This window comes from Cupressus sempervirens, chromosome 6 (assembly GCF_028749045.1).
Source record: "Cupressus sempervirens isolate cs-2001-9-10 chromosome 6, ASM2874904v1, whole genome shotgun sequence".
Lineage (NCBI taxonomy): Eukaryota > Viridiplantae > Streptophyta > Pinopsida > Cupressales > Cupressaceae > Cupressus > Cupressus sempervirens.
This window is the reverse complement of record NC_143123.1, coordinates 265,412,687-265,432,302: the sequence shown is the minus strand read 5'-3', so window position 1 is coordinate 265,432,302 and position 19,616 is coordinate 265,412,687. Positions and strand designations below refer to the sequence as shown.

The 19,616-nt window shown below is 37.2% G+C and overlaps 1 protein-coding gene across 3 annotated transcripts in view; it reads left to right on the top strand.

Moving 5' to 3' along the window:
• Window positions 1-18,444, top strand: part of LOC149552253 (AMP-dependent synthetase and ligase family protein) — a 329,479-nt gene extending 311,035 nt beyond the window's left edge. For all 3 annotated transcript variants that reach the window (XR_016352887.1, XM_089787778.1, XM_089787779.1), the window contains 3 exons: window positions 16,243-16,287; window positions 17,095-17,213; window positions 17,345-18,444. Coding sequence is in view for 2 of the 3 variants with exons in the window: in XM_089787778.1 (XP_089643904.1) it covers window positions 16,243-16,287; window positions 17,095-17,213; window positions 17,345-17,711 (531 nt within the window). In the remaining variant the exon portion in view is untranslated. The remainder of the gene's footprint in view (window positions 1-16,242; window positions 16,288-17,094; window positions 17,214-17,344) is intronic.
• Window positions 18,445-19,616: the final 1,172 nt, after the last annotated feature.

Here is a 19,616-nt window from a genome sequence, read left to right as displayed (position 1 = left end):
AAACAGATAGGAAATGAAAAAATTCAATTAATTGTATGTAGATTTAATGGAATTTGATTGCAATATGTCGGGCATAAGGCCTACCTGGTTGCAACCTTCTAATTACAACAGGAATCCAACATGAGGGCCATTGATAGGCTAATCTATACCAGCAGCCATGGTGAGCTAAAATGGGGACATTACACCTTTTAGGAAAATAATATTACAAAGCTTAGGTTTCCAATTAAAATATAACATAAACAGCTTTACAATGAGCTACTACACTAAGTTGCACTTTTAATATTCATCGTTATTAGACAAGTTAAGTGAATTAGCTAAATAATAAGTCAATAGCTTACCCAAGTTGTAGAAAGCACTATAACTACATCAAATATGAATTTTTATCACACCAAGATGATACTAAAGATGTAAGATGGTGATTGGAACCAACGAAATCACTTGCTCAAATTAGACAACTTTTGTAAGAAGTTTGGAGAGCACCCCAAGTGTCATAAATCACTTCTGAAAGTGGCATAGTCATCCATACTACTAACTAAGCTCACTTCAACGAACCAAAGTCACTACTAACCAACCCTAAGCACTCCAAGGAGTTTGGAGTTTTCCCAAACTTACCATGCAGCTTATGAGAAAGCAGAAGTTGGACTAAATACTCACAAACCTATGCTATTTAAAATGGGGACATAGAAAAATTTAGTTGCCCATAATAGTTTTAATGCTCAATTTTAAAAAGAAAATAAAAAATGAATGGGTGGGTAGAGACTCCTTAGTAGTTAATAAAAGAAGTTATTCAAATAAAATTTTGAGAGCTCATATATAGAGAATTCATTTAGCTATTTACAAAATATCCTAAGGGGAAAAAAAGCTCAAAAATTGAACACCTATAATAACTTCTTAAGTCTCGTTTAAGATCATGGCTAAATTGTTAGCCTATATGAATGATAAGCTTCTCCATAAGACAATCGTTAAGGTCCAATAAGTTTTACAGAGGATATATGTTTAACTTTATCTTTAATATGTTAGTAACCTCGTCAATGGCTTGGAATGAATGCCTTGGGCTAATGGTTTTAAGAAAGAGAATGTGAATACCTTTTGTATATTGTGAGGAAACATATTACAAATTTTAATGGTCAATTTATCCATTGGAAGAGCCAATAGTGGCGTTGATGTAATGGTTAAAACTTAAATTGTAGTGTTGTTCTTGGCATCCAAGTTCCAAACCTCATTAGAGTGTAATTGTTGAATGGTTATATTGGGGATAAGGTCCCCCATTTGTGACCTCATTGGTTCACACCTATGGGTCGAAAGTGCTTACCTCTATAAAAGACAAATTTATGCATTGGAAGAGGCCTAATCAATGAGCTTCCCCATCTTAGTGTGGTAATTGCTCAAAATAACTAAGGGTGGTTTTCCCCTTTCCTAATTGGTTGGAAACAATTCAATCTTAGTGCCCAATTTTTGCTAATCTTGGGCATTCTAACAAACTACATTTTTAGTTATGTAATTAGTTAAAATTCAATATTAAGTCAAAAGATGGGGACCTAGCTCCATTGGTGAGAGCTTCCTATGGTGAAGCACAAGGTCACAAGCTCCTCCCTCAACCCATGCGGTGCCAGAGGTTGTCTCATGAAATCATCACCAATTACATTTAAAAAATTTCCCTATAGACTACAATTTATAGTGGGTGCTATACCCAAATTCCTAGTCTTAGGGAAAAATAAATAAAGTGTCCGGTTAGATTCTTGATTGTTGTAAGAATATTATAAGTCATGCCCAAGTAACACAATCTCTTGGGTGTAGTTGAATGCCCCTGAGAGAAATAGCTAGGCAAACTGGCATACCTGTGGTAAGGATGTAATCAATCTCCCACAATAGCATCTTAGAGATGACTCATTCAAAATTGGTGTATATGGACGATTGCAATCAGCCAATGCTAATTGGAAAATGTCATAACTCTTTTTAATCTATCTTTATAGTTACTGACAAAATTCTTTTCGCATCCCATTTTATGGGTAATCAAACTAATAGCAAAAACATTATCTGCCTTGATTGTGCAATTTGATTCAAACTGACTTTCCTCACACTAGTTTGGATGCATGTTAGAATGTGTATTTTATCAATCAAATCTTTCATCTGTGGCTTTGTGCACAAACAACTAATGTACAGGAAAATGTGCAAGTGCATTGATCTCTTGATGGAATTCATCAAAGTAAAAGAAATTCAAATCAGACAGTAGCGGAATTTTTTCCTAGATTATGATGTTATCCTGCAACGTACATGTTATTTGTGATGTACCGAAGGTGGATTGTCCCAAAAATACCCATACACGTTGTTGAGAACACCCACGTCCAGACCTCTCACTTCGTACGGCCCCCTTAAATCATCCATACAATCCACCTAGACTGCTTGTATGACTAGTCAACTTTTTTGCCATTGTACAGTCTGCTACTATACAGTCCTTGACCGTGCAGTGGTTAATCTTCTCCACCTACATCCTCAATTGGTTATGCCTATATGATGCCAATGTTGCCACGTGTATAGTGACTACCTATACGCCTTCCCTTCATACTCAACCATACAACAAGTTCTTTGTATGACAATTATGCTTATGCTTTTGTACGATTCGCATAGAACTAACAATCTTGTTGTAGGAATTTGATGTCAAAGTGTAATGTTCCCCATCTTTTAGACCGTCAATGGAGTTCTTAGCTTTTCATTCTCCGAAGGCTAAGTGGAGAAATAAATTAAATTAAAGTCAATAAATAAATAAATCTAAAGGTGACTTTATATTTAATTAATTTAATTTTCTAGAAGCACAACTTATTATTGTATTGGAAAGGGGGAAGCTTCTAGAGAGTGCAATTTTTCTAGAAGCACAACTAATTATTGTATTGGAAAGTGGGAAGCTTCTAGAGAGTGCAATTAAATAGTATTTTATTTCCTTCTAGAAGGGTGAAGGAAAAGAATAAATAGAGGCGAGAGCTTCATTGTTAGGCATCTGATTATTGTCAATTGCATTTGATATGAACTTGGGAGAAGAAGCTAAGGGTTTCTAATTTCAATTAGCCATTGGAGAGTGTCAATTCTTCAGTGTTGCAACCATTTGAGGTGGTGAAATATCCACTGAATTTGGCATTTGGGAGAGCTTCATTCTGGAGTTCTATTTGTGTTTAAAGTTAAGGAATAACTGAAGGGTTTGAAGAATATTGAAGGACTATCGAGTGCAAACCTGATGATTCATCTTTGGCAGCCATTAGTAATCATTTTTTCCTTGCTACTACAATACATGCTACAGTACCTGCGCTATAGTATTTATGCTTGATTCTGATTGCAACTTTCATCTCCATCCGTGGGCATCACTATTATCAAGTTCCTCTTGCAATTATTAGTAGTTAGCATTATAATCTTAGGCATATAATTTTGCTATTATAAATGATAATTCAAAATCAGACTTGGCATTGTTGTAGTCATTATTGTAAGCCCATTTGTCTTGGCAAATTCATAGCAACATTGTACATAGGAATGAATTCAATAAAGGAGATATATGTTGCGTACCATTTGTTTGACGAAATTTCCATCTAATAGCATATATGATCAGTATAATAATTGTTTGTCAAAATGTCAGTTGGCTATAGATATGCATTCCATATCTAGTTTCCATGTATATGTATTGAAAATACCAAAAAGAACTACACTTGCATGTTAGTTCATTGTAAGAGGTATTCTAATATCATTTGCAAGCATTCTAGCATCATTCAAACTATATCGAACAATCTGAAACACAAAAAAATCAGAAAAGAGAAAAGCAACAGACAAGTGTTTGACAATATTCCTTGAGCTAAAATCAATAAGTTTGAGCAAGGGATATTACATTGGTATCAGAGCTTGCATGCAAAGTGTTTGATGAAATGTCAAACAACTAAACTAGAGAAGAATTTGGTGTTTCACGAAGTTATGACCGGTTGGGGTTATTACATTGGTATCAAAGCGGTTTCTTGCCATCCTATGGGGTAGGAAAATATTAATTATTGTCAAATTTGTTGATGTATTTGGAGTGACCAGCACTCTAGCATTTTCTAGCCATGGACAGACATAGGAGGACTGACAGTTCTAGAATTCGGTGGACTAATGAGGAAGTTTGAGCTAAGATGAATGCTTTGCAGGAGAATATGGAGAAACTTAAGCTTGTCGGATCCAGAGACAATCAAGAGGGCAACAAGTTGTATAATTTCTGCCTTTAGAAGGCTGGCATCGAGGTTGCAAGGAAGAAAGCTTGAGTTTTCCCCAATAGGTGTCCACGATGCAAATATACCTATATAGTCCTATCTGCAGTGTTGACAATGGACTTATTTCACAAGGACATGTGGTTGTGTCAATGGCAATAGAGGATAGCGGCACCAAGCTTCAGTAGGTTGAGGCTCCTAGAGCTATTGCTATAGTTAGTGCAAAGACAGTTGTTACTACTAATACTTTCAGCTCTCTTGAGGACAGGATTATTATTGGAGATTTGTATGTGAGATCTCATGGTGTTGCTACAGTGCAGGAGGCAGTTGCTTCCTCAGGTGGGACCGAGACACGTATAGAGTCACCTTGCTATGATGTTGGTGATGTGGGTGTTTCAGCGGAGTCAGTAGATGTGGCTAGTATTACTAATTCATAGCCTAGCGTTAAGTCATGTGTGCAGAGTCAGGAGTCCGTAGTTGAGGCTTTGTCAGGAGATGTCTATGCAGATAATATGGACACATTTGATGATCCATTTGATGATTGTTACTAAAATTTTGCACATGTAAAATTTAAGTATGCATATGATGAAAGTACAGAATTGCCATTTATTTCATTTTTGTTAAACAATAGAAATGTCCTTGTATTATTTACTTTCAAATATACATTGATGTTTTCAAGCAACGAAATGAAATAATATGCTGAATAGAAAAAATCTCGCACAAGCCGAGTATAGCTCACTGTACTAAATTTCTTTCATAAGGAAATACACAAACAGATACATATGAATGAAAGAAATAAAGAGTAGAGATAACCAGTCATTGCCTGTTGCTTTGACTGGTTATGCATTTTTTTTCCCTGGCGCAGCAGAATCCAGCTCCGAGCTTCGTGATGTCCAGTAACTGCAAAAACATGAAAGCAATTGATGTTAGATCCCGAAAGATCTAAGCAATGACTACCTATCCCTATGACTACATACTCTATCTGTCTATGCATTTCATCATGAAAGAAAAGTAAGCAGTGATATTGGAATCTAGTGCTGAAGGAAATAAAATCATTTATGAGTGTCACGAGCCCGTGTTTGAACTTCATGAGAGATAGCTTAAATATCACATAAAAATCAAAAGTATCCTAACAGTCAGGAGAGCATCATTTCAGCTTGCAAAGATAGAGGGGATTCAGATGAAATGTGTAAAACAGAGATCCATCAACATCTATAACATAGAGGCAACTCAAAAGTCGGAAGGGAAATCAAATTACAAAGAACTCATGGTGGAAATAACAGATAAATAGCTACAACATAGATTGGGAAAAGAAAATGTGTTTTCAAATGTCCATCTTATACTTTGAAGACAGCAAGATACTCTCAAGAATTGCAATTAAGAAAATGTATGTCAGTTTGTACCAAAACCTCAATTGGATATGGAGGCAATTTCATGTTAGGTTAAGTTAGATGATTTAGTTATTTGGCATGAGGTTCCTGGATCATGTATTTGATGGCGATGCAGCGATAGTGGGAGAAGCATGCGAGGATATTGTCATATCAGCAGCCACTTTTGTGTCAATTGAACCATCCAACGAGGAGTTTAGCAGTATGCATGTGGTTGTAGATGTGTGCTCTAATGATAGTACACTTGTTATTGTTGATGAGGTGAGTGATATAGTGATAGAGTCATGTTATACTATCAATCAACAAAGCATTGATGTTCACTTCATGGATAATCCTATGTTCAACATGGATGCAACATTCTCTTATGACAATTCGTTGTTTGAAGTTGATGTTGATCACTCACCTGAGTGGAGTTGGGCTCAATTTTCACCATCTGTAAAGATTCAGTTATGTGTTGCAGCAATTGGCAATGTTCCTATGTCCATAGATTTTGACGTGGCTACACCTATTGTTGATATAGTTGGCATGAGTGCATATGGTTCTCCTATAGCTACATCTCTTCAAGGGATTGTTGATCAGGATTCTAATCCAATATATATTATATGGGTGGGGACTAGGATGAAGATATTTCTTGTGGGGTTTTCTTCTGGTAATATTCTAACTCCTACATCATTAACAAGGGTTTTGAGTGCTATACTGCAAGTTATGTTGTTGGCCCTGATGACGTTAGTGGTATGCAATTGGTTCAATGTTGACAAGGGTGTAACATACTACTTCATTTGGGATCCAAGTGGAGGTTGGAGTTCATTGTGTTGCTGGATTGCTTGAGGACAAGCAATTTCAAGGAGGGCGGACTGTAATGTTCCCCATCTTTTAGACCCTCAATGGAGTTCTTAGTTTTTCATTCTCTGAAGGCTAAGTGGAGAAATAAATTAAATTGAAGTCAATAAATAAATAAATCTAAAGGTGACTTTATATTTAATTAATTTAATTTTCTAGAAGCACAACTAATTATTGTATTGGAAAGGGGGAAGCTTCTAGAGAGTGCAATTAAATAATATTCTATTTCCTTCTAGAAGGGTGAAGGAAAAGAATAAATAGGAGTGAGAGCTTCATTGTTAGGCATCTAATTATTGTCAATTGCATTTGATATGAACTTGGAAGAAGAAACTAAGGGTTTCTGATTTTAGTTAGCCATTGGAGAGCGTCAATTCTTCAGTGTTGTAACCATTTGAGGTGGTGAAATATCCACTGAATTTGGCATTCAGGAGAGCTTCATTCTGGAGTTCTACTTGTGCTTAAAGTTAAGGAATAGTCGAAGGGTTTGAAGAATATTGAAGGACTATCGAATGTAGACTTGAAGATTCATCTTTGGCAGCCATTATTAATCTTTTTTTCCTTGCTGCTACAGTACCTACGCTACAATATTTATGCTTGATTCCGATTGCAATTTTCATTTCCATCCATTGGCATCACTATTATCAAGTTCCTCTTGCAACTATTAGTAGTTAGCATTGTAATCTTAGGCTAGATTTGGCATTGTTGTAGTCATTATTGTAAGCCCATTTGTCTTGGCAAATTCTATTACGATTTAATTGGTAAATACTTGCTTGTTATTAACAGAGACCAAGAGGTCAATTTATACAAAAGAATGATCAAAAAGAATAGAAACATTTTACTCTAGAGAAAGCAAAAAACGAAAGCAAACTAAAGCTTAAGATATTTACAAAATAACCATTAACTAATAATAGACGACTTATCTATTATTGTAATACCCTCCCTTAATGGTTAATCTATCGAACACACCAAGTTGTCCTCTGAATTTGACAAACTTATCAGGACCAAGAGGCTTGGTGAGAATGTCTGCAGTCTGATCTGAGGTAGGAACATACTGCAGATCTATAGTCTCGTCTTCAACTAGCTGTCGTATGTAATGACAATGAACATCCACATGCTTGGTTTGTTCATGGAAGACTGGATTCTGTGCTAACTTGATAACGCCTTCGTTATCAACAAACAGAGTAGTCGGTCCTGCTGGTGACATCTGCAAATCCCCAAGCATCTGACGAAGCCAAACAGCTTCACATCCTGCCTTAATAGTCCCTCTGTATTCAGCCTCTGTAGAAGAGAAAGAAACTGCCTACTGCTTCTTGCTGGTCCATGTGACTGCACCGGATCCCAAACTAAACACATATCCGATGTTGACTTTTTATTATCAACAGAGCCTGCCCAATTTGAATCTCTGAACCCACTGAGTTTAGGATTAGAACTTTGAGAGTACAGAAATCCATAATCTAAAGTGCCCTTCACATAACGAAGCGCATGCTTTGCTGACATCCAATGATCAGCCTTAGGAGCTATCATAAAGCATGAAATATAGCTGATTGCGAAGCTGATATCAGGCTTAGTAGCAGAGAGGTAGATGAGGTTGCCTACTAGTTGGTTGTATGTAGTATCACCAACAGAAGGAGAATCAGACTTTGCTAATAACTTGAGACCTTTCTCCATAGGTGTAGATGCAGGTTTACAATCCTGCATTCGGAATTTGTCTAACAAGGCCCTAGCATATTTGGACTGAGAGATGAATATACCAAAAGACTATTGCCAAACTTCAACACCTAAGCAATAATGCATGAGCCCAAAGTCAGTCATAGCAAAAGATTGGCATAAGTTATGTTTGATTCCCTGAATCAAAGATGCCGAACTGCCAGTGATGATCAAATCATCTAGATAGATAACCAGAAGGATGATGTCACTGTCAGTAGTCTTGATGTATAGATTTGAATCTGAAGAACTCTTGAAGCCTTGATCACTGAGGTACTTATCAATCTTAATGTACAATGCTCGAGGGGCCTGCTTCAAGCCATAGAGAGTTTTTACCAATCTGAGAACCTGATGGTCTTTACCAGCAACCTTGAAACCAAGAGGTTGCATCATGTAGACCTCTTCATGGAGATCACCATTCAGGAAAGCACTCTTGACATCCATCTGATGGACCTTCCAACCAAACTGTGCTACCATGGCTAGGACTAATCTGATGGTGCTCATCTTTGTAGTAGGAGCAAAGGTCTCCTCATAATCAATGCTGAGAAAAGCCCTTCGCCACTAAATGAGCTTTGTACTTATCCAAAGTACCATCTAATTTGTATTTGATTTTGTATACCCATTTGCAGCCAATGGATTTCTTCCCTGGTGGAAGATCAGAAAGGACCCAAATGTTGTTCTTCAACAGGATCTGGTGTTCAGATGTTAGGGCATGTTCCCACTCTAGAATTCCTTTAGCCTCGGAATATGTTTGAGGTTCAAACACACTGTGAATGTTGGCCATAAGAGCAAAGTTAACAGAATCTGTAGTTTTGCTCTTTTTCCGAGCAATTCTCCCATCAATGAGCTCATCATCACAAAGATCAGCAAGTGTCTTAGCCCACCACTTAGGCCGGATAGGAGAATGACCAACAGTAGTACTAGGAGATGCTTGATCAGTAGGATCCTCATCAGAAGAAGTTGGATCAAACTCAGGTGAAGCATCTACAAAGCGAGGTGATCCTGCAGGAGAAGCCGGAGGTGTCTGTACAGGTATCACTAGAATAACTGGAGCTGCAGGAGCTACTAGAGCCCTCCCATCAGGTGGACCTAATGGAAGCCAAACTCCCAAATCATGAGCCTGCATAGGCTGGTCTGCTGGATCAGGAACAGGAGAAACAGGTATGAATGGTCCTCGCTGCTCATCAAAGACTACATCACGGTTGTATATGAGAGGAGATATCTCAACATCAATCAAGCGGTAGGCTTTGTGAAGAATGCTATATCCAGCAAGCATCAGTTTCTGACTCTTGGCATCCAACTTGGTGCGTGAAACATCAAGGATCCAAACAAAAGTAAGAGAGCCAAAAACCTTCAGGTGACTGATTCTGGGCTTGCGACCTGACCAAGCCTCTTCCAGAGTTTTACCTTTGACTGCCACTGTGGGTGACCGGTTCAACAAATAAACTGCAGTGTTAACTGCTTCTGCCCAAAACTCCTTCGGAACATGTCTATGTTCGAACATGGAACTAGCCATCTCGGTGATTGTCCTGTTCCAATGTTCAACTACACTGTTCTATTGTGGCATGTGGGGTGTGGTGAACTAGCGTTGGATGCCATGTGTATCCAAGAAGCTGGAGAAAGCATTAAAACAAAATTCCCCCCCATTGTCTGATCTACGAGTAATAATAGATTTCCCAAACTCTTTTTCAACTAAGGGTTTAAACTTCTGAAATACAGTAAATGCATCTAATTTCCTTTTAAGGAAATACACCCACATTTTTCTACTGAAATCATCTACAAATAACAGAAAATACCTGTACCCAAGAACAGGAGTGGCCATGGGGCCGCAGATATTGACATGAACAAGCTGAAGTACCTAAGAAGCTCACCAAGAATTGCCACTGGGGAAAGGTGTGCAATGTTGCTTCCCAGCTTGACATGCGTCACAAACTCCAAGGTGTTGACTCTGAATCTCTGGCAAACCAAGAACAAGCTCATCCTGAGCAAACTATGAGAGATAATGTACATTTAAGTGCCCAAATTGCTGATGCCAAAGAGTGCTGATAGAAGATCGCCGAGCAGCCATAGCTAAGTCCTGAGAATCACCAGAATCAGTAAGTCTGAAAAGACCATGATCCTCAAGACCCACTGCAACAGTAGACTTAGTCGCCCGATCAGTAATGGTGCATTGATATGAATTGAAGGAGACTGCCAAGTGTGGAGAATGTCGTAGCAACTCACTGACTAAGAGTAGATTTAGTTCCATCCTTGGAACGTAGTACACATCAAGGAATATGAGATTCCTCCCAATAGACTGAATCTAAATGTTCCCTTTACCAACAACCGTGTACCCTTCTCTACCACCAAAAATAGCAGAATCTAAATAAGGCTGGTAGTCAGTAAACTAGTCTCTGCAGTGCGTGAAATGTCGAGAGGCACCTGATTCAATGTACCAGGCAGATGACTTCACATGATCTGCAAGTCTTTTAGCCATGAAGGCGTAAAAGGAAGATTCCACTTGCTCAGTGTGCTCTACACTATTCGCTTTGAGTTGCGAACCTAATTGCTTAGACTGGGTAGCTAAGCGTTTCCGACATTCAACCTTCATGTGACCAAACTTGTGGCAGTAGTTGCATTAAATGTTCTTCTTTTTGGTACCATCAGATGCTGGAGTACCATCAGATGCTGGAGCAAAAGACTTCTGCTGAGATGGTTGTTGAAACTTGCCCTTATCCTTTTGAAAGGATTTCGCAACAAAGGCTTGCTCAGTGGAGGTGGAACTGGAGCTACTACCGAACTGTTGTTTCCACCGATCTTGTTGAAGCAGCAGGGTGCAGAGATTAGTGAACTTTAGATCAACACCAACAGATGTGATGTTGAGAGTCTTGATAAAATGCTCATAGGATTTTGGTAAACTCCGAAGAGTGATTACCACAATATCCTCTTCCTCCATCTTGCGACCAATGACAAGTAGCTAATCACGGATTTCCTAAATCCGATTCAAGTGTGCCTGGAGCGTGGTGTGCTTATCCATGACAATAGAAAACAAGGTGTTTTTTAGAAAGAAGGCTCTGCTCTTGTCAGAAGTCTCATGAAGACTTTTCAGATGTGTCCAATTTTGGCAGCTGTCTTGCCGGATGGAATCTGAGAAAGCTGATCATCAGCCACGGATAATTTGAGAAGCATCACTGCCTCTCGATTATTTGAATCTCATGTATCTTGATCAGGACTCGGAGAAGTCAGACGTTGCATAACACCCAGAACAAGTTGATTGGTGTTCCGATATTCAAAAATTGCAATGATGCGCTACTTCTAGGTTCCATAATTGCGACCATTGAATTTGGAGTTATGCTCGAGCAGAATATTTGTCAAAGATGCCATGGCACGTATTTCAATGAAAAACTGTAAAAATCTGTGGAGGCACGTTCTTCAAGGCAAAAATACAGAAGACCCAAAAAAATCAAAGAGTAACCCAGAAGAGAGCTCAAAAAACCCAGAAAGAATCTACTGTTTTTTTGGATCTGCTAGCTCGAAAATTGAGACACGAAAATCGAGGCACCTAGAAAAATGGACGAGAACCTAGTTGAGCTCTCGAAAAATCCACCAAGAATCTGCAAGTAAAAAAATTTCGGACCCCAAAAATTAGGGTTTCAAGCAAAACCCTAGCAGTCGGATTGAAGGTCAAATGTGCAGAAAAAATGGCAGATTTTGATAAAAAAATGTTCGATTTTTGTTTCAAAATGAGACCCTCAACCAGAGAAGACTGCATAAGAAGGAGTCTAAGCCAAAAAACGCATGACTTTAGGCCCTGTAGACTCCGCAAGCTTGCTAGGATGTATAAAAATGCTTGTCTGTTCAGTCATGGGTAGCAGTGGCCGAAAGCTGTCTCAAAACAACAGAAAAAACCAAAGGCGATAACCCATGTTTTTCAAGAAACAAATGCATAAATTGAAACCCTAGCTGTGATTGGGTGTACGAACAGAAACCCTAGCTGGGTTGTTTGTTTAAAACCAGAAGTAATTTCGGAAAAACTTAACAAATAATTTCAATAGAAATTATAATTTTTTCAAAAAAAATCGAAGTATTTGCTCTGATACCATATTACGAGGTAATTGGTAAATACTTGCTTGTTATTAACAGAGACCGAGAGGTCAATTTATACAAAAGAATGATCAAAAAAAATAGAAACATTCTATTCTAGAGAAAGCAAAAAACGAAAGCAAACTAAAGCTTAAGATATTTACAAGATAACCATTAACTAATAATAGACAACTTATCTATTATTGTAATTAATTCATAACAATGTTGTACATGGGAATGAATTCAATAAAGGAGATATATGTTGCATACCATTTGTTTGACGAAATGTCCAACTAATATCATATATGATCAGCATAATAGTTGTATGCCAACTGTTTGTCAAAATGTCAGTTGGTTGTAGGTATGCATTCCATATCTAATTTCCATGTATATGCATTGAAAATACAAAAAAAGAATTGCACTTGCATGTTAGTTCATTGTAAGAGGTATTGTAATACCATTTGCGAACATTCTAAATTTCTTAGCATCATTCAAACTATATCAACCAAGCTAAAACACAAAAAAAACCAGAAAAGAGAAAGGCAACATACAAGTGTTTGACAATATTCCTTAAGCTAAAACCAGTCAGTTTGGACAAGGGATATTATATTGGTATCAAAGCTTGCATGCAAAGTGTTTAACGAAATGTCAAACAATTGAACTAGAGAAGAATTTGGTGTTTCACGAAGTTATAACCGGTTGGAGTTATTACACAAAGTGATATCAAATATGAATTAACAAACACAAAATAAACTTTGAGAAATGAACATATACTATTGACAGCAATGGAAAACCACTGAAATGAGTGACAACCAATTTGAGGGTATATTTTCAGTTTAAAGCTTTATGAATATATTTGTCTTTATCAATGTAGCACCGGTATTGGGGTACGGCAGGACAAGTTTCTGAGACAGGGGGAAAATGGGCCTGATTTTTGGGACAGCTAGGGGACAACGAGGGGACTGGCGGCAAGGGGAGGATGAAGTAGGGAAGGGTGTTGTATAGAATACATATAGAACTTGAAATGCTTGTTATGAAATGATGTTTCAATAGAACATACCAAATTAAAATACTTGAACATAGAAAAATTACAACATGAACTAGAACCATTCAACATTCAACATAGTAACATATTACATAACCAATAATAACATTCAAAAATCAAAATTCAAATAGAAATCCAAGACCCCATTCTAGCGGCAACATGGTTGCGGAATGGCAAAGGTGGGGGTATTTGGGTACGTGAGTACCCAGTGCGTGGACGTCTTGGGGATGGGTAATTAGAGGTTTGGGAAGGGGGTGCGAGTCCCCGTGTAACACTAGTCTTTATCGAAAAACTTCACAAATTTGAACAATGAAGCACATGTGAAATATCTAGAGCAATATCTCCAATGACAAACTAGGGTGAGGGATGACACCCACCAAAACAACAGATACAATATAGGGAGGTTCTTCCACTTCCAAAATTGCATACAACAAAATATCCAGTTCCAACTAGAATTGCAAATATCCTTGAAACATAAAACTCCAAGACACTTTCTATGCTACCAACCTTCGCCTTATAAAGGCCTCCAAGAAGTTTCCAGAAGATTACCATGGGCCAACATCATCATATTATTATATTATTATTTTGACGCCCTTTTATTTTAACTCAATTAATTAATTAAAGGAGTCCTTTATAATATTATTTAATATTCTGGATCACTTAGTTAATTAATTTAATTAAGTCACTTTATTAAAATTTGGGAACATTATAGTCCTCTTGGCCCAAGGATTATTCTCCTCAAGCAATCTACAAACTCCATGATCCTAAATCATGCGCGGACATTGGTAGCTATATCTGTTTAAATCTCCATGCTATATCAGGATCACATGCATGCACTTGGATGTAAGCCAAAAGAGTAGATTTCCATCAAACTTTCGCTACTCCACTTTGATATAAGCATTGCCATGCTTGAAGTCATGACATTCCCAATGAAGCAAATCATCAAGTACATCGAGGCTCAAATCCTAATCTTTCATGCTATCGTGCCAATCAATCTTTTTTTAACAATGATGGTTTGGAACCCCAAAGCTCAAGAGCAACTTTTTCTTCTCATGAAGAAACAACTCATATAAAGAGATTGCAATCATGCACACCTCATGCCCAAGAAAAGGGTAAACTCCATATTTGGCCAATTGTAGAGATTGTTCTTGCAATAGATCATTGGTAGAGTTTGCATCTCCATGAGGATGGTCAATCACTAGTAGAGCTTTCTTATTTGAAGGGCCACTATTAGAGCCTACATTTCCATCAAGTCGATTGATGAGTGTTTGTTTGATAAAATTTGTGCAAACATCTTCTTCACCTTTCTAGTTTCCTTGAGGATTTGGATGTATTACATTTGGAGGGATAATTATTTATTCTTGCTTGTCCCAACCCTTTTGTGGTTGTAGTGAAGTTGTAGGCATGACTTCATTCTTTGTAGAGCTCATGGTGTTAAATACCTCAATGTCAATCTCCCATCTGAGATTATTGCTGTACACTATATTACCCTTGAAGGATGGATGCTTCATTTGTAGGTCTATGTAGTCCTTGAGAGATATGTTTTTTTTCCATCCACCATTAACCCTATCCTACTCGATTTGCTTCAGTGACTCAGCCAAAGTGAGCAGATGCATTTCCAGCTGCTTGGTCCTCAAAGGGGAAATCGACATCATATGTCTTCTATTGGACCGAGGTGCGTGTGACATGTCACCCTTCATTCTTCCATTTGTCATGCACTTGAGTGTCTCCCCAAACTGTTTTTGTCCTCTTGCCAGGATATGGCAGAGCTTTTGCTGACTTTCTTTTAGCTCCCTAAGCGCATCTGAATTTCCCGACAAGCTGGCAAGACCAGTAACGCTGATACCACTGCAATGTACCAAAGGCAATTTGTCTCATAAATACCTGTATGGTAGTTGAAGACACCCGTGTTGAAACCTCTCACTCCATATAGTCCCCTTAAATCACCAATAGAGTTCACCTAGACCACCCATACAACCAGCCAACTCTTCTTCCTTCGTACAGTCTGCTACTGTATTGTCCTCAACCGTATGGTGACTAATCTTCTCCACTCAGTTCTACCCATATGGTTCCAAAGTTGCTACTCATATGGCAACTACCCATATGCCTTCCCTATGAACTCCATTGTACAGAATGTTCTTTGTACGACAACTATGGTTCTGTTTCCATACGGTTTGCACAGAACTAACATTCTTGTCTTAGGAATTTGATGCCAAAATGATATTGCATATGAATTAACAATTGCAAAATGATCTTTGAGAAATGAACATATATCATCGACACCGATGGCAAACCACAGAAATGAACAAGTTCCAATTTGAGACTGTATACTCAGATTAAATTTCTATGCACGAATTTATCTTTGTTCAAAGACTTCACAAATTTGAACAACGAAGCACATGTGAAATATCGGAAGTGATTTCTCCAACAACAGACTAAGCTGAGGGGAAATGCCCATCGAAATTGTGGATACAGATTAGGGAGGATCTTCCACCTCTGAAACTGCATACAACCAAATATCCAATTCCAACTGGAATTGCAGATATGCTTGAAACATAAAATTCCACAACACTTTCTACGCTGCCAACCATCACCTTAGAAAGGCATCCAAGAAGTTTCTAGAAGGTTACCATAGGCTGACATCACTATATTATTATTCTGGCCCCCTTTTATTTTAACTAAATTAATTCATTAAAGAAGTCCTTTATAATATTATTCAATTTTTGGGTCCACTTAATAAGATAATTTAATTAAGTCAATTTATTAAAATTTGGGGACATAACACTATTTTATGTAGGTGTCATGTTTTTTGTGTGCTATTTATGGAATGATAATGAAAGTAACAACAAACTGGACTACAAATCATTTGAATTTGGAAATTCCTTAGTTTCTCATGTCAGCATCAAAGTTGTCTACTGGCAATAATGGTTATTTTATTATCTTTCTACAGTTTTTTTCTAAACATATTTTCCTCTTATAACAGGTACTGGTGTGTTCGAGAGATGGTTTTGTGTATGCTTTCCATCTGGTGAGCTTCTCTCCATCCAATATGCAGTCATTTACTGTACAAGAAATCAGAGTCCAAACATTATAAATTGTCAAACAGAAATTAGTTTCCTTTTGATGCATTTTCTATTGAGATTATTAGCATTGATGTTTAAAATCACAAAAAGAAAGTGTAGAAAGGTGCGAAATTTTGTTATCTGTTTGATGCCACAATGTTGGATTCCCAAGTTCAAGTATTTTGTGTGAAAGAATGAAGATCTATCCATTTGCAGAACCTCTTCATTGCTGCCTCAAAACTATGACAAACTTGATACATATTCTTCAGGGGTCATATTTCTCAATATCAAAACCACTACTCTTTGGAAGTTCCAGTACTTCCTTGTCATTATGATTCAAGTTTTCAACAGATCATGCAATGAACACAGATTCTAACTTTGGCAGCATCATTTAAGCTGTTGCACGTTAGATTTATGAAGTTACTTGTTTTTACTTGTAGCTATGGAATAAATGATACTCTTAAAACTTGTCTTACTTTTCCTTTTTAAACTGTAATGCTGGAATATGATTGTGGAACACGTTGTTTGAAAGTGCTTGACTATCAAAAGAATTGAGATCTGGGATGTTTTTGGATTTGTCTCATAACAATGAAACATACAAATTCAAGATCCTTTGCATTTCTCCCAAAACTATAACCTGTTTCAAATTTTCTTCCTCCCTTAGCATGGTTCCTGACAGGACTAGTACAATAGTGCCTCATTTATTTGGTTGAGTTTCGTCCTTGATTCCAAAACAGCAAGTTGACAGGAGTCCCCATATTCGTTGAATGCAGAAGCAAGGAAATTGTCTATGGAAGCATTTCATTGGGGAACCCATTACTTCATCTGCTTATGTTGATGAGACAGTTGGATTGGTCTCACAGAATGAAAATCAACAGGAGACAGTATATAGGTATCCATGTACTGTCTTGACTTGACGTTGCTGATTACACAAGTATTGATTAGATTATGGTGTTTTACAAGTCTTTGTAATTTTATTTAGTTATATAATTTCTAATACTGTGACCCTTCTTTTTATCCCAGGTTAGTATGTGTTTGCAGTTCCTTGGGAACAATTCATGTCCTGAAGGTCGACTCAGATGCAGCCCAAAGGTATAATGTCACAACTGCTTCTGATATCAACACTTTTGAAGGACACAATGTGTCATTGTATGATAGTAATCTCACCCAGACTGTAGGCAAAGTGCAGAATGATAATCTTGACAAGTTTCCTACAGATGTGGCTGACAAGTATAAAAATCAAAACCTGAACATGCAGCCCCTATTTAGTCATGAATTAACAAAATTGGAACTTCCAGGGGAAATATTTTCATCACCAGTAATGATTGGTGGCCTCATATTTATTGGTTGTCGTGATGATCATGTTTATGGTATTAACATAGTAATTTGAAAAGAAGAATATTTTATTAAGATCAGAGGGACATCAGTTCATTTCCACGCAGGTGAGTATAGATTTTGTGCATACAAGGAAGATGATGATAGTGAGAGATATACATATCTTCAGAGTAAAGATTGAGATAAGTGGCAACCCCTTAGTGGGAGGAAGAATGTCACCATTCCAAGTGCAATCATCTGGTGTAGGGTCCTCAGATTGAAAGGTTGGTTCCATGCAGTTGACAAGATTAGTGAAGTCACTAATTTTATACATGTAATTTTTCAATTATATCTTCTTTTTTAAAATTATATTCTATAATTGGAAGAAGTATTTACATCTTCCCCAACCTTGGGCATGGAAGGACACGAGGGTACTGAGGTTTAGACTTTAGAGATTTGCTTTACCAAATAACCTAGCAAAGATCCAAAGGTCCAAACATAAAAATGGTAGACTATACAATGATGAAGCAAATATTTTTCCTATTTTTCTAGTGGAATTCTTCACAAATTTTCAGAATTTTATCCCAAAGACATTTTGCTGAGAATTACATTCGGTAGACTTTTATGATGAAGATTCTTATCTGGCACCTTCTATAGGTCAAGGCATACCTATGTCCTCATCCTCTGAAGGTGTAACATTAGCTGAGACTTAACTGAATTCTTGAGGTGGCGAGTTCTGGTTGTGTGGTTCAGCTTGAGGCTTTTGTGTTGTATACTTTCATTCAAATTATCTGATTGAATTCTCTATAGATTTCTCTGTGTAGCTTCTCTCCCGAGAAGCAGCTATTTTTCATCTTTTGCCGATGTTCAAAGAGCTGTCTTTGGGTGTTACTCATAACTAGGAGGTACTCAACGGCCAGTACTACATGGTTTTTGTTTTATTGAAGATCTCCATCAAATGGAGTAAGCAGTCTTTTTGTTTCTGATTGTGTTTATTTTGAGAATAGAGGAAGCTGACCACGTGTGCATTGAATAGGTCAAAGTGTAAAAACCTAAGCTGGCTATATCCTTAACAATCATCAATTTTCCTTTGCTAATCAATAGTCTAACATTTCGTCAAACATTTGGCAATTTTTATTGTTATCGTTGCAAATTTGATAATCTGATTTTCAAAATTGTACTAGAGAATGCAATTGGGCACTTATTATTTCAGATCAATTTAATACTAAGAAGTTTGCCAACACTAATTCATAATTCTGCCCTACGAACTGTGCAATTATATAATTATAAAAGACAAACGATTTGCTCCAGCTTTAATTCATTACCAACAATGTTTCAAACAAATAGTAGCAACAATAATGTTTAAAATGCCAAGAACCTGGAAATATAGATTGACCTTGACTTTTAATTTGCAGTCCAATTTGAATCTATAGGAGCCCCAATAATATATATTGCAGGCCATATAAATTGAATGCAGCTCTTGAAAATTATAACACGGCCCCTCAGAAATGTCACACAAACCCTCCTTAGGGGAACATGACCCTACAATTGATAAATTGTTGCCTTATAGTGAAACAACAGCCTTGTAACATTCACATTGAACTCCCAGCCAGAATGTAGACGCATAAAATTAATAATTCAACCTTCAATTCGTTCTCCAGAATCCAGTCTTCAACACTTGTTCAATCAACTTCTCAATAACAATAGATATAGTAGAGAAGCAATCACAATTTCCTTTACCTTAGCAGCAAATTGCAAGATAAACTCAGAATCTAACCCTTATACTTCAGCAAGGGCACAAAACCGCAGTCTCAAAATTGTCACAAAAACAAGAAGCAAAGAGATAAACAAATAATCAGATGCTTTACTCATCAAAGAAGTTCATATTTATAATCTCCAAATGACACAAAGTTTCCCAAATGAACTTCACTTAGGAAGCTTCCCACATATAAAATTAAAATATAATAAAGTGTCATTATAA